The 13082-nt window shown below is 40.0% G+C and overlaps 1 protein-coding gene across 9 annotated transcripts in view; it reads right to left on the bottom strand.

The window, feature by feature from the left end:
- Positions 1-411: 411 nt before the first annotated feature.
- The window catches only part of tmem168b (transmembrane protein 168b), a 41409-nt gene continuing 28738 nt past the window's right edge, over positions 412-13082 (bottom strand). For 6 of the 9 annotated variants that reach the window (XM_048607412.1, XM_048607407.1, XM_048607405.1 and 3 more), the window contains one exon: positions 412-2116. In XM_048607412.1, the coding sequence (XP_048463369.1) occupies positions 1569-2116 (548 nt within the window). In that variant the 3' untranslated portion in view covers positions 412-1568. Of the gene's footprint in view, positions 2117-5766; positions 5884-13082 lie in introns of those variants that run through there. The other 3 variants (XR_007264031.1, XM_048607411.1, XR_007264030.1) reach the window with 2 other exon arrangements.

The raw sequence follows: 13082 nt of genomic DNA, 5'->3' as shown, positions 1-13082 counted from the left end.
CAAAGCAAGCTCTAAAGTAGTGCATTAAAGCAAAACTGTAATCACAGATCATAGATCATGTATAGTAGTTTAGGGAGATATAAGCAGATCCATAAATAAAATGGATAACTTAAAGTTATTGGATCTTTACAGCAAAAAGTGAAGCAAATATGGTGTTTATTGATTGATTTTATACGGAATTATAGAACAAAAAGTAAAAATATGATAGCACTGTAACAAAACTGCATCTACATAACAAAAATAAATTCTTAAACAGTAAAATAATGTGCATGCGAACAAGGAAAATGTATATAAATGTCAAAATAATATAAGATGAGATAGAACCGAAATCAATTCATCACAACAGAAAATATATAATGCAAAAATGCATTGTTTCGACTTATTACATGCAAATAAGTGCAATTAGAAAGATTTTAGAAAATTACTAGAAATAAAATTTATTTTGACAGTTTGTACAAACGATACACACAGCAGGTGGCTTTAAAAGAATGCCTCCATTTTCATTTGCAATCCATTGTGATGCGCAACATAACGTTTTCATATTGAACTCAGTAACAACCATGTGTCATTGCATATGAATTAAGAAACCTCCAGAGTTACGATTGTGGCAGATAAGGAAATTCTGGCAACTAGTGGGATTTTCTTCAATTCCTTAGTTAAAAGCCTAATTTAGCATAGATCACCTTAAACTGAATAGTAACAATTTAACTTGGCTCGCAACTACTAAATGAATTGCTTTGTTGGACGGCATAACTTTGCAAAAAAAAATCCACCCTAATCTTAAACAAAAGGCCAATACCATTGGTGAAGAATGTATCTAAGTATTAAAGTCGCAAAGTTTTAGAATATCAGCAAACCTTTCAACAGATGAACCAAAGGTTGAAGTAATTTTCACTGGGGCAATTAAGGTTGATGATATGTCATAGCTTGCCCTGGTCTTGTATAAACACTACTGCAATCCTCAAGTTTGTCTCCGATGTGATGATGCTGTATAAAGAAGGTCAATTGAGAGCAAGTAACAATATTAAATTGGACTATCAAATTTAAGGAATATTCCGCAGTCTAGGCTTTTGAACATTTCTTTTTAAAAAAAAACTTTCATAAAGTATATTTTCTGAAACCAAAACTCTATTGTTTAGCATGCTCAACATTTGGTTGCCACATTCCCTTTTTCTGCTCTGGTGGTAATATTTTAACTAATATGCATTATTTTCCATTTTAATTTGTGTCAAAACATTAGTTACGCTTGTCAATTTGAACTCTGTGCACTACAGAGTGCTGTAACGGTCACCATCTCATTGCAGTAATTGCTTGTGTATACTTTGCGAAACCACGTAAGAAATATTGCAGTATGTAACAACACATATATACAGCTTAAAAAAAAATGGTATTAAGCCCTGATGAACCCTGAAATCTGTTGAGTTTAAGAAATGCAAGCTTGGGATAAATCAGTAACTTTTCAGCAACTGTAGCCCATTAACCTTCATACAGACAGTTACACCAAAATCTTTGGAAGGATTCCTGTAAGTGCAATACAAAGTCCTAAGTATTTGACATTAAAGACAATGTCATGACTTCACAAGTTTGAACCCTTGTCCTGTATCCAGGACTGTGGGTGGGAACCACCTCATCTTCAACCTTTTGAAACATCTAAAGCAAACATTACACATCCAGAACAGGTTCAGCCTCCCACACCAGTCTGCCAAGTGAATCAGAGGATAAGTAATACGAGGGAAGTAAATCATCCAATGCTTGGCAACATCATTTCCTGTTGGTAAGTGAAGGGTGTAATCACTCCATGATTTTGATATACCATAATCAGCCATTATTGTTCTTCCTTTATCTGACCAGCTAATGTTGTTGTCAAGGTTGCAGTTATATTCCACCCAGTCTTTAGTAAAGTCACCTAGTTGAGGAGGATCCGCTTCTTCAATATTGACTTCTTTGGCCAGTTTTGCACCTTGCACAGCAATGAAAGTTTCACTGAGTCTTCTTACATCTTTAATCCATGGAAGTGCATTCTCAGAGTCTAAAACAATTATCAGGCGGGAGCAGAAGTCCGCATTCTTCTCTTTCCACCACTCCATGATTGTCTCCAATCTCAAAGTTTCTCCTCCTGACAAAAACAATCAGAAGTGTAAGTTACCTATTCTGAAACATCAGGTTCAACTATTCCTGCTATAGCTTTTTGGGTACGTTATTTAATGTTACACAAGGTATGATATTTCACACGCAAACAGTAATCCAAATGGAAGGTCAAAATCAGAAGTCACTTCACCTGACAAAGCAGCAGCACTGGCATCATGTGACTTCTGACTTTGTCCATCACGGTCCAACACCAGCATCTCCAGATAAATGGAAAGTATAATTCTTTGCTAACAGGCTATAGCTGTTTCATTTATTGTTACAGGTATCCATGGGACATGCTTCACTTAATAATGAATTTCAATCACTGAATTTTATCCTGTGATTTTATACTTGACATCAGGTTGTGGTGAGTAGGCCCTAATGTTTGACATAAATAACATCTCTAAAATATTTCAGAGTTGTAGTAAAGTTTTGGGATGCTAACAATACAAGTCTGCGATAATCATTTGGTGAACTTCAGGTAGATATTCTGTTTGCAGATATCCATAATACTTTTTAGACTTGGAGATTTTACTGTTTTACTAAAACACAAGCAGATCAATCAGTGAACAGATGTATGTGTGACAAGTTGACTATTGATTTGCAATAATGCACCAATATTTTACTTATTTTTGAGGAAATGTCTTAAAATTCAAGCTTTGTAGCAACATATTCTGTTTAAGTCAGCAGTTCACAAGTCTGTTCATGAAAAACGCAGCCCAAAAATTGAAACTTCTCTGATATGTGGGGACTGGAACTCAGTGAAATAGTTTAGCATTTCAGAAAGAGAAAGGAATTGATACTTTTGATAAAACAAATTCTCCCTATCACCTAAAAAAAAGTCCCAGACTTCTTAGAGATCTTTGCATCCATCAGTTTAGTTGAGGAATTAACATTACTTATTAATCATAAACTTACACACGAATCACACAAAACATATGCAAATGCATTTCATAGCTTTTTTGGACCTGGCAACTAGAACCAAGTATTGCATTCCAAACCGTGACACAAAGGATTTGATAAAGTATACCATGGTAAGGAATAGCATGTATGTTGTGCCTGAAAGCAGGTTAGTAACTCATCGTCTGCTAGGGTTTCATCTTCAGCCATTTTTTGACAGTCTTGTGTCAATAGTGGTTTATTACTGTGTCCCACTCTCAGGGAGGCAAACCCAAGATAAAGGCCAAGCTGCATTTGTTTCAGATTATAAGAAGTCATTGATATGTTTCATACACAGACTGACTCACAAGACAGGTTAAATGGAAAAGTCAACAGAAAAGGTGATGCATGGAAGAGTATAAATTGATAGCCAGCACAGCCTGTGATTGGTTTTGGTGCCATTTTATTTTACAAACATTTATAAATAACTTGGAAGTTAAAAATATCATTGTCATAATGAACATGCTTATTGAGATAGGTTTTATAATGTTTTCTTTACAATATTCTTCTGGACCAGGACAAGTTGGACAAAACAAAATAAATATCTCTTTTGTCCTTCTCTTCAACAGCCTTTCATCTGGTGGACATCAATTGTGTGATAAACAATGCCTGATATGACTCAGAAGCTGCAATTTAGCATAGCAATATCTACTACATTGAATCCTGAACCTTCTCAGTGCAGTCATTGTAAGATAGTAAGAAGTGCCTATGCTGGAGTCAGAGATAACAGAGTGTGGAGCCGGCGGAACACAGCAGGCCAGGCAGCATCAGAGGAACAGAAAAGCTGACGTTTCGGGTCGGGACCGTTCTTCAGAAATGTTTTCTGAAGAAGAGTCCCGACTCGAAATGTCAACTTTCCCACTCCTCTGATGCTGCCTGGCCTGCTGTGTTCTTCCAGCTCCACACTCTGTTATCTCAGGATTCACTGGCCTTGTTTTCTCTGGAGCTTACTCCCAGGGGGCTCTGCTTTCAGTTTCTCCTTGGCTCTTCCAATGACCCTCCTAAACAGTCAGCCTCCAGAAGGGCTGTTAGTGACTTTCGCAGGTGCCAGTGTCCACTGTCCTTATATTTCCCTGCAGTAATGACCAAGGGACCGTTCATTGTACAGAAGGTCTTTAGGTTTATGGTTGGCATTTGATCGATGACTGTGGCTGAACCAATATTAATTTTGTTACTTTAGAAATGTGTGCATGCTGATGGAATTAACATGGTCCAAGAAAACTGAGCTGCTGAATGTGTCTTGCCAAGGGATGTCAAGAATGTATCTGAGACAGTAGAGGTGGAAACTGGTCAGTCTTCTTTCCTGCTTAACATATGTTATCCAGGTGTCACCGCTGGAGTGGAGAATGCTGAGGATGCAGGTTTGATGGACTCTCAGTTTGCTGTTCCCAGTCAAGTTTCTCTTTTACAACTCTCTCTTACTCAGCTTGGAGGTAACAGCTGTACTGACTTTAGCAATCCTAGGTAATGGTGGTATGGCAACCTCATGAATCATGACATTTGTGTTTCTACTACAGAAGCTGAAACGGAACACGAAGGTTTGGGAGAGATTGCCCATTTGTCAATTAAGGCATCTTTCAGTACGAAATGCTTATGTGGTGTCTTCACCCTTGAACATCGCGCTGAAGAGGCTTTGGGGTGTTGGGTTGCGGGGGGAACTGGAATATATGTAGAGACTCACTATGGATGAACTAAAGACATATAACAGCAACATAACAGAAGGAAATGCGAAAGAATGTTGGTGCCAATAACACAACCCTGTCTGACCCCACTGCAGATCTAATCGGTTCGGTCTCCTTCTTCACTTCAACACTTCTATCATTCTGTTTCTGATGTTGCACCATCAGAGCTGGCCTTATACACACTTTGTCCTTGAAAGAAGGAATCACGTAGGATAGATTTGTATCATAGTCAATTTTCTTCAGCAGTTTAAATGGACTACTCTTATTCACATTTTCTAATGCCTTGGTGAGGTTGATGAAGGTAAAATCTTGCTGCAAAGAGAGGCATGTTTCCAAAGCTGTATATCTTGCACTCATCAGGACAAGAATGACAAATTGTAATAAAATGGCAGCATTTCATCCCACTGGAGAAAAGGGTCTGACTGGTCTGTAAGCTGACTTGCATTGGTTGAGGCGTTAGCATTGTGATGATACTACAGCTTTAAGAGGTGCATTTTGTCCTGGTTTTTCTTTTATGAAGGTTGAGACAGAGATGTGAATGATCTGCTCAAAGCCAATAAAGTAAACAGCTTGTCAGGCCTTAGTTTTTTTATAAAGTTGGAACAATAAAAGCACACTGAATGTTTGGGGTCAAAACCCCACAAAACCAGGATTTTTAAGTTTTAGCTTTCTGCAGTTGCTGGGGTCTTGAAGCTGGATGTGGAAGATCTTTCTCTCTCTGTTACAGCTAAAATCTGGAGGTCTCTTCCCCCTGCTGTAATTGCATGTGAGACAATCTATTTTACTGAACTTGCCTTTGCCAAGGGTATGTTTATGGAATGTAACTATATTGGAACAGTTAATTAGTTGTAGTTTTTTTATATATAGTTAAGCATTTCGATAAGAATTACAGTTAAGCCAATTCTTTTATTTTGTCTGCATTTTAACTATTGTGAAAAAATAAAATTTGTTTTCCTTAAAATCGATAGTTTGACCAACTGAATTGCATCTGGAACGTAATGCCTTATACTTACCTTTAAAATAAGAAAACGTTAGGGTCTAGGCTACCTTCTTCATATATTTTGAGGGGGTTTGGTTTGGTCCATAACACACTGAGCAAGGTAGCTCTGCTTGTACCACAATAATCCAAAAGAATCTGGACAAACAAGTTCAATGGTCAGAGAGGAAGTAATCAGAATTTAAACTGAATAATTGCAGTCATGGGATTAGTTGGACAAATCATAAAGATTAACAATTCCTATAGTACCGAGCCAAATTCAAGTTAGCCACAGCTGTTAAAAAGTCCTATTGCAAAACAAAATGCTTGTATACCATAAGTAAATCTCAGATAAAGTCAGAAAAAAATAATGGCACCATGTGATTTTCCTTCTCTCAACGGTGCCACAAATATGAAACGTCTTTCAGTCAGGTAGGAAAGTTGGTCATCACCCAGAAACTCTCAATAATCATTAATCCCTGTCAAGAGCAACTCCCAGGAATAAGAATTTGACAGAGTTAATTGCAGAACCAGCGATTTTACACTTGAGACAGAAAATACACTATGAATTCAGCATTTTGTTTGTGGACATATGCTGTTAGCTTGCAACTTCACCTTCTGGGTAAAGAACCTACAACAGTGGTACAGATACAGAAGCTGCATTTTAAAGGAACTGATCATTCGAATTCACATTTCAACACGTCGAATCAGAGGGTGGCTGAGAGTCATCACAGCAGAATTCCAGGAGACATCGCCACAGTCATCACAACTGTGCAGCAGGTCAGAGAGAACCTGGTGTCAAGGTTGGTTAAACCTGAAACACTACATTGGTGTTTCCCACCCTCCCTCCTCCTCTGACCAAAAAACAAGGGACTCTGTGAGGTGTACAAGGGAGCAGCATTAAAAGAGTGGGCCAGTGTTAGATTGGAAGTGCTGAGGCCTTTGTTCAAGAGGTTTAGGAGTGAGTAGGCTGCGCAGGGGAGCAGGTAAGGGCTCTTTCACTCTACTTTCTGGACTGAAGGCAGTGGGCTTGGCAGTTAGGGCAGTGGCATGCTCCTCTTGCAGGATGTGGAGATCAGGGAGACTTCCGGTGTCCCTGCTGGCTACAGCTGAGAGAAGTGCACCCGGCTGCAGCTCCTGACAGACTGTGTTAGGGAACTGGAGCTGGATGCATTCAGGATCATCCGGGGTGCAGAGAACATCATTGATAAGAACTACAGTGAAGTGGTCACTTCTAAGTTGCAGGCTGCAGGTAGCTGGGTGATCACCAGAAGAGGCAAAGGAGGAAGGCAGATAGTGCAGAGTTGCCAAGTGGCCATTCCCTCAATAACAGATATACTGCTTTGGGTCCTGTTGTGGAGGATGACCTTTCAGGGGCTAGCAGCAGCAGTCAGGTCAGTGGCACTGTGACCGGCTCAGAGGGAAGGGGTACAGTCAGACAGAGTGATACTCATAGGAGACTCAGTTGTGAGGGGGACCAACAGGAGATTCTATGGCCGCAGAAGAGACACCAGGATGGTGTGTTGCCACCTGGGTGCCAGGTCAAGGATGTCTCTGAGCTGTTACAGAACATTCTGCAGGGGGAGGGTGAACAGCCAGAGGTCATTGTGCACATCAGTACAAATGACATCGGTAGACAAAGGCAAGGGGTCCTGCAAAATTAATATAGTGAGTTAGTTAAGTTAAAAAACAGGACCTCAAGGGTAATGATCTCCGGATTACTCCCGGTGCCACACGCCAGAGAGGATAGAAATAGAAAGATAGGCCAAATGAATACATGGCTGAGGAGCTGGTGTAGGGGGCAGGGTTTTCAGTTCTTGGATCATTGGGATCGCTTCTGGGGTAGAGGTGACCTGTACAAGAGGGACAGGTTGCACTTGCACCGGAGGGAGTCTGATATCCTCGTGAGGAGATTTGCGAATGGTACCTGGGAGGGTTTTAAACTTGTTCAGCAGGGGGGGTGAGACTGTGAATAAGAGAGGGGCCATTGAGAAGTCAGGGAAAAACACATTAGCCATCCAGAGGAAGTATACTATTCAGGATAGTCAGGGGCACAGTAAAGAGAGGGAAAAGACTTTCGGTTTAAAGTGCATTTATTTCAACGCATGAGGCCTGACTGGTAAGGCAGATGAGCTCAGAGCATGGATTGGGTCTGGGGTCTGGGGACTGGGATATTATAGCCACAACAGAAACATGCCTGAGAGAAGGGCAGGACAGGTAGCTCAATGTTCCAGAATACAGAAGCTATAGGCACGACAGAAGTACAAGTAAGCAAGGAGGAGGAGTTGCCCTTATGATAAGGGAAGACATAACAACAGTGCTCAGAAAGGATATTCTTAAGGGGTCATCAAATAAGACCATATGGTTAGAACTTAGAAACAAGAAGGGATGGTGACTCTATTGGGACTGTATTATTGACCCCCAAATAGCCAACAGGTACTAGAGGAGCAGATGTATAGAAAGACTGCAGATACCTGTAGGAATAATGGAGTACTTTTGGTTGGAGATTTTAATTTCCCCTGTATTGACTGGGCCACTCGGAGTGTAAAAGACCCGGACGGGGTAGAATTTGTCAAATGTGTCCAAGAAAGTTTTCTAAATTGATAATGTAGAGGGCCTTATTCAGGAAGGTGCAAAACTGGACCTCCTCTTAGGAAACAAGGTCAGGCAAATGACTGAAGTGTCAGTCGGAGAGCACTTTGGGTCCAGTGACCATAACTCTCTCAGTTTTAACATAATTATGGAGAAAGATGGGAGAGGTCCACAGGTTAAGGTGCTAAACTGAAGCACGGCCAATTTTGGAGCCATTAAGCAGGATTTAGCAGAGGTCGACTGGGTGAGTCTATTTGAAGGAAAAGGAACGACTGGCAAACGGAAGGCTTTTTAAAGTATGATATCAAGAGTCCAGGGACAGTCCTTGTTAGGGTGAAGGGAAAAGTTGGCAGGTTTAAGGATTCCTGGCTGATGAGGGATATTGAGGCTCTGGTCAGGAAAAAGAAGAAGGAACAAACTTAAGAGAGAAGTCAGAAGAGGAAAAAGAGCGTATGAGATTGACCTGGCAGATAAGGTTAAAGATAATCCCAAGAGGTTTTATAGCTATATTAAGAATAAAAGGTTGGCTAGGGAAAGAATAGGTCCCCTTAAAGATCAGCATGGCCATCTATGTGTGGAGCGACAGGAGATGGGGGAAGACTTTTAATGAATATTTCTCCTCAGTGTTTACATTATCAGAGAAGAGGTGTTTGCAGCCTTAAAGTGCATTAAGGTGGATAAATCCCCTGAGCCTGATCAAGTCCATCTTCTATTTGTTGTGGCAGGCTAGGGAAGAAATTGCAGAGGCCCTTGCAGAGATTTTTGCTTCAGCTTTAGCGATGAAGTAGTTCCAGAAGACTGGAAGTTGGCTAATGTTGTCCCATTAGCAAAGACAAACCAGGGAACTACAGGCCAGTGAGCCTAACATCAGTTTTGGGCAAGTTATTGGAGAGGATACTGAGGGTTGGGACATTTGGATAGTCAAGGTCTGATTAGGGACAGTCAGCATGGATTTGTACACAGGAAGTCATGTCTGACAAATCTTTTAGAGTTTTCCGAAGGGGTAACCAAGATGATGGATGATGGTAGGGCAGCAGATGTTGTCTATATGGACTTTAGTAAGGCCTTTGACAAGGATGCGCACAACAGGCTAGTCATGAAAGTTATGTCGCATGGGAACCAGGGAAAGCTAGCTAATTGGATTCAAAATTGGCTCAGTGGTAGGGAGCAGAGGGTGATGGTTGAAGGCTGTTCCTCAGACTGCAGGCCTGTCACTAGGGTGTGCTACAGGGATCGGTGTTGGGACCTTTGTTATTTGTTATTTACGTAAATGATCTGGACGTGAATGCACAAGGCATGATTAGTAAGTTTGTGGATGATACAAAATTAGGAGGTATCGTCGATAGTGAAGAAAGCTATCAAAAATTAGAAGACACTTGATCAGATGGGGAAGTGGGAGGAGGATTGGCAAATGCAATTTGAGGTGTGAGGTGTTGCATTTTGGAAAGTCAAACCGTGGTAGGACTTATACAGTAAATGGTAAGGTCCTGAGGAGTGCTGTCGAACAGAGGGCCCTAGAAATACAAGTACATTGTTCGTTGAAAGTGGCATCACAGTTGGACAGGGTGGTGAAGAAGGCATTTAGCACACTGGCCCTCATTCGTCGAGGCACTGAGTGTGGGAGCTGGGATGTTATGTTACAGTAGTATAAGTCGTTGGTGAGGCCGCACTTGGAGTATTGTGTATAGTTTTTGGTCGCCGTGTTACAAGAAAGACATGGTTAAACTGGAAAGTGTGCAATGAAGATTTACAAGGATGTTGCCAGGATTAGTAAGCCTGACTTATAGGAAGAGGTTGGCCAGGGTAAGACTTTATTCCTTAGAACATAAGAGAATGAGGGGTAACCTTATTGAGGTATATAAAATCATGAGGGGCACAGATGGGATGAATGCATATAAGTCCTTTTCCGAGGGATGAGGAATTGAAAACTAGAAGGTGTAGGTTTAAGGTGAAAGAGGATAGATTTAAGAAGGAACTGAGGGGCAACTTCTTCACGCAGAGAGTGGTGTGCATATGGAATGGGATGCTGGAGAAAGTGGTTGAGGCAGGTACAATAGCAACATTTAAAAAAAAATTTGGATAGGTACATGGATGAGAAAGATTTAGAGGGATAGTGTACCAAATGCAGGCGATTGGAACTAGTTGAGTGGGCACCATGGTCAGCATGGACTAGTTTGGGCCAAAGGGTCTGCTTCCATGCTGTATTACTGTATGACCGTATGTCAGCATGATAGATAACAAGACAGAACAGCCACGCTTAAGAACATTATGTCTTGCGGAAGCATTATGTGATGCAAAGGAACGTTATACAACTGTAAAATATCCCAGCCATACATGTATACAATTAGAAATTGGGTTTTGCTTTCTTTTTACCTACAGTATCTTGTAGATTTGTACCTCAGCTGAAAGTAATGAAATTGTTAAATTTGCTCTTTGCCAGGATCTGATTCAACTGATTATGCTGCTTTGCTTCTGAAGTGCAGGATGAAGGTTGCAAGATATTTGATTTGTCTTTGTTGACTTGCTTGTCACCACACTGAGAGATTAGACAAGTAACTCAATCTTGCGAAAGGAAGTATTACGAGAAGTTGGAATCTGAAGCTCTCTAAGTACCCTTATTTCTTGGGTAACAATAACATTTATTGTGAATCATCAAAACTATGTATGTGGCACATAAAGCCCTATTTGACAATTTGTAGAACGAGGATCAAAAGGGTTGACGTAAGTTATTTTTCTAGTGAGAGATTAATGGAAAAATTACATTTTTTTCTCCGTACAATCCAATGCTTAAAGTCGTTGCTCATGTCTGGGCTTAGTCAGATACAATAGAAGCATTACATTGTAACCATTTTTTGGTTTATCAGATTGGAAACGTCCTACAACATTTCTGAAGCAAGTTACTTCAAGCATTGCTTAGCTCTGGAAATTAAATGACAAGCCAAAGCTTAAGATACAGAAAGGTTTGTCTGACATCATTCTTAACTCCCTGCTGAATCAACTAACATGTTCCCTCACTGTCTGGGGCCAAAAGATATAACACGTCAAGCAAAGAAATGCATCAGTATTAATGGTTACCTTTACATCATCCTGGCAGTTTGTCAATACTGTCAGTTTTATTTACTCCAAATTTAAGTTCATGCTATTGAATAGACCAAAGTAATCTTTCACTGTTTATCTGTAAACATTATGACAAATTTTGATGAATACTGTTATAAAATATTAAAATCTCCTTACATATATTAAGGTTACTGCTGATGCTATGAGAAACAATAAATGTAAATGTTTAAACAAAGCTTCAAGAAAACACATTTTCCCCAGATACTATAAACAATACACTAGCAGTCTTTCAGTCTTGATGACAAATGGAATCAATTACAGTAATAAATTTCAATTCATTTTTCAAAAAGATTCAAAACGTGAACAAACCTGTTGAGACTGAGAAAAATATGGTTACAATTTAGAATCAACCATAATTTTGTTAAATTCTTATTATTTATGCATGAGTTTGGTCTCATCTTTCATGTACTCTAGGAATTTAATGTTCTAAGCACATCTGGGATGCTAATATAATATACAGAGATGTCAACTGTTACATTACAGTAAGGCGAACTCCCTACATATTTATTTTCTTCAGATAAAAGCTGCAGCTGAGCAACTCTGTCGAGCCCATTTTACTAAAACTGGGATAAAAGCCCTTCAGCTATAAAATGGAAAGGACTGCAGAAGCTATTTGTGTGTTGTGCAACATCTTTTATAATTATTTCTGTATTCTTAAAATGTTCCATCACACATTAACTAGATTAACCAAGTAATCGCGACAAATGATGAATTATACTGTTTAGAGGTATGTCATTAATTCGGTATCATAAAACAACTCTACCATGGAGTGGCATGACAGAAAAGCTTATCCAGCACTCTACAGATTATTTCAGCTGGGCTATTAACCGAAGGTGCTCAACTGGAAGATGATACTGCTACAAGGGGAGCAAGAGAAAAATCCAAGGCCGAGACAAGGCTATCTACGTGCTACAGAGTAATGTTTGAGAAATACTAATGAACAGCTGGATTCAACAGTACTGAGGCATACGAGTAGTTTTCAGCAAAAGTGAAATAAACCCTCACGAATGGCTTTTGTTAAAACACTGTTGTTTTGCTTAATTTGGGCTACACCACAGGCATAATAGCTTTTTTACGATTGTTGGGTCAAAGCTCAGGAATTCCCTCCCTAACAGCTCTTTGGGTATAGCTACCCAACCATAGACTGCAGTGGTTTAAATGCAGTTTACCACCTTCTCAAAGGCAATTAGGGATGGAAGTAAGGTTAGAACTAGAACTAGATTTTATTGTCACGGGTACTTAAGTACAAAAGTAAAGGAATACAGTGTCAAGCGTAAATAAAGGGCTGCCAGAGGAAGTGGTAGAGAATGGTACAATTACAACATTTAAAAGGTATCTGGATGGGTGCAGGAAGAGAAAGGGTTTAGAAGGATATGTGCCGAATGCTGGCAAATGGGACTAGATTAATTCAGGATATCTGGTCAGTATGGGCAAGTTAGACTGAAGTGTTGGTCTCGATGCTGTACATTTCTATGACTATGACTGTAAGTGCTGGCCTGGCCAGTGATACCATAACCCAAGAACAAACAAAAAAAAATGTTTAGTTACACCGAGATAACAAGGTGTAGAGCTGGATGAACACAGCAGGCCAAGCAGCATCAGAGGAGCAGGAAGGCTGACGTTTCAGGCCTAGTCCCTTCTTCAGAAAA

Source organism: Rhincodon typus, chromosome 18, assembly GCF_021869965.1.
Source record: "Rhincodon typus isolate 14 chromosome 18, sRhiTyp1.1, whole genome shotgun sequence".
Taxonomy (NCBI): domain Eukaryota; kingdom Metazoa; phylum Chordata; class Chondrichthyes; order Orectolobiformes; family Rhincodontidae; genus Rhincodon; species Rhincodon typus.
Note: the sequence above shows the minus strand (reverse complement) of the source record. Positions and strands in the feature narration are given on the sequence as shown.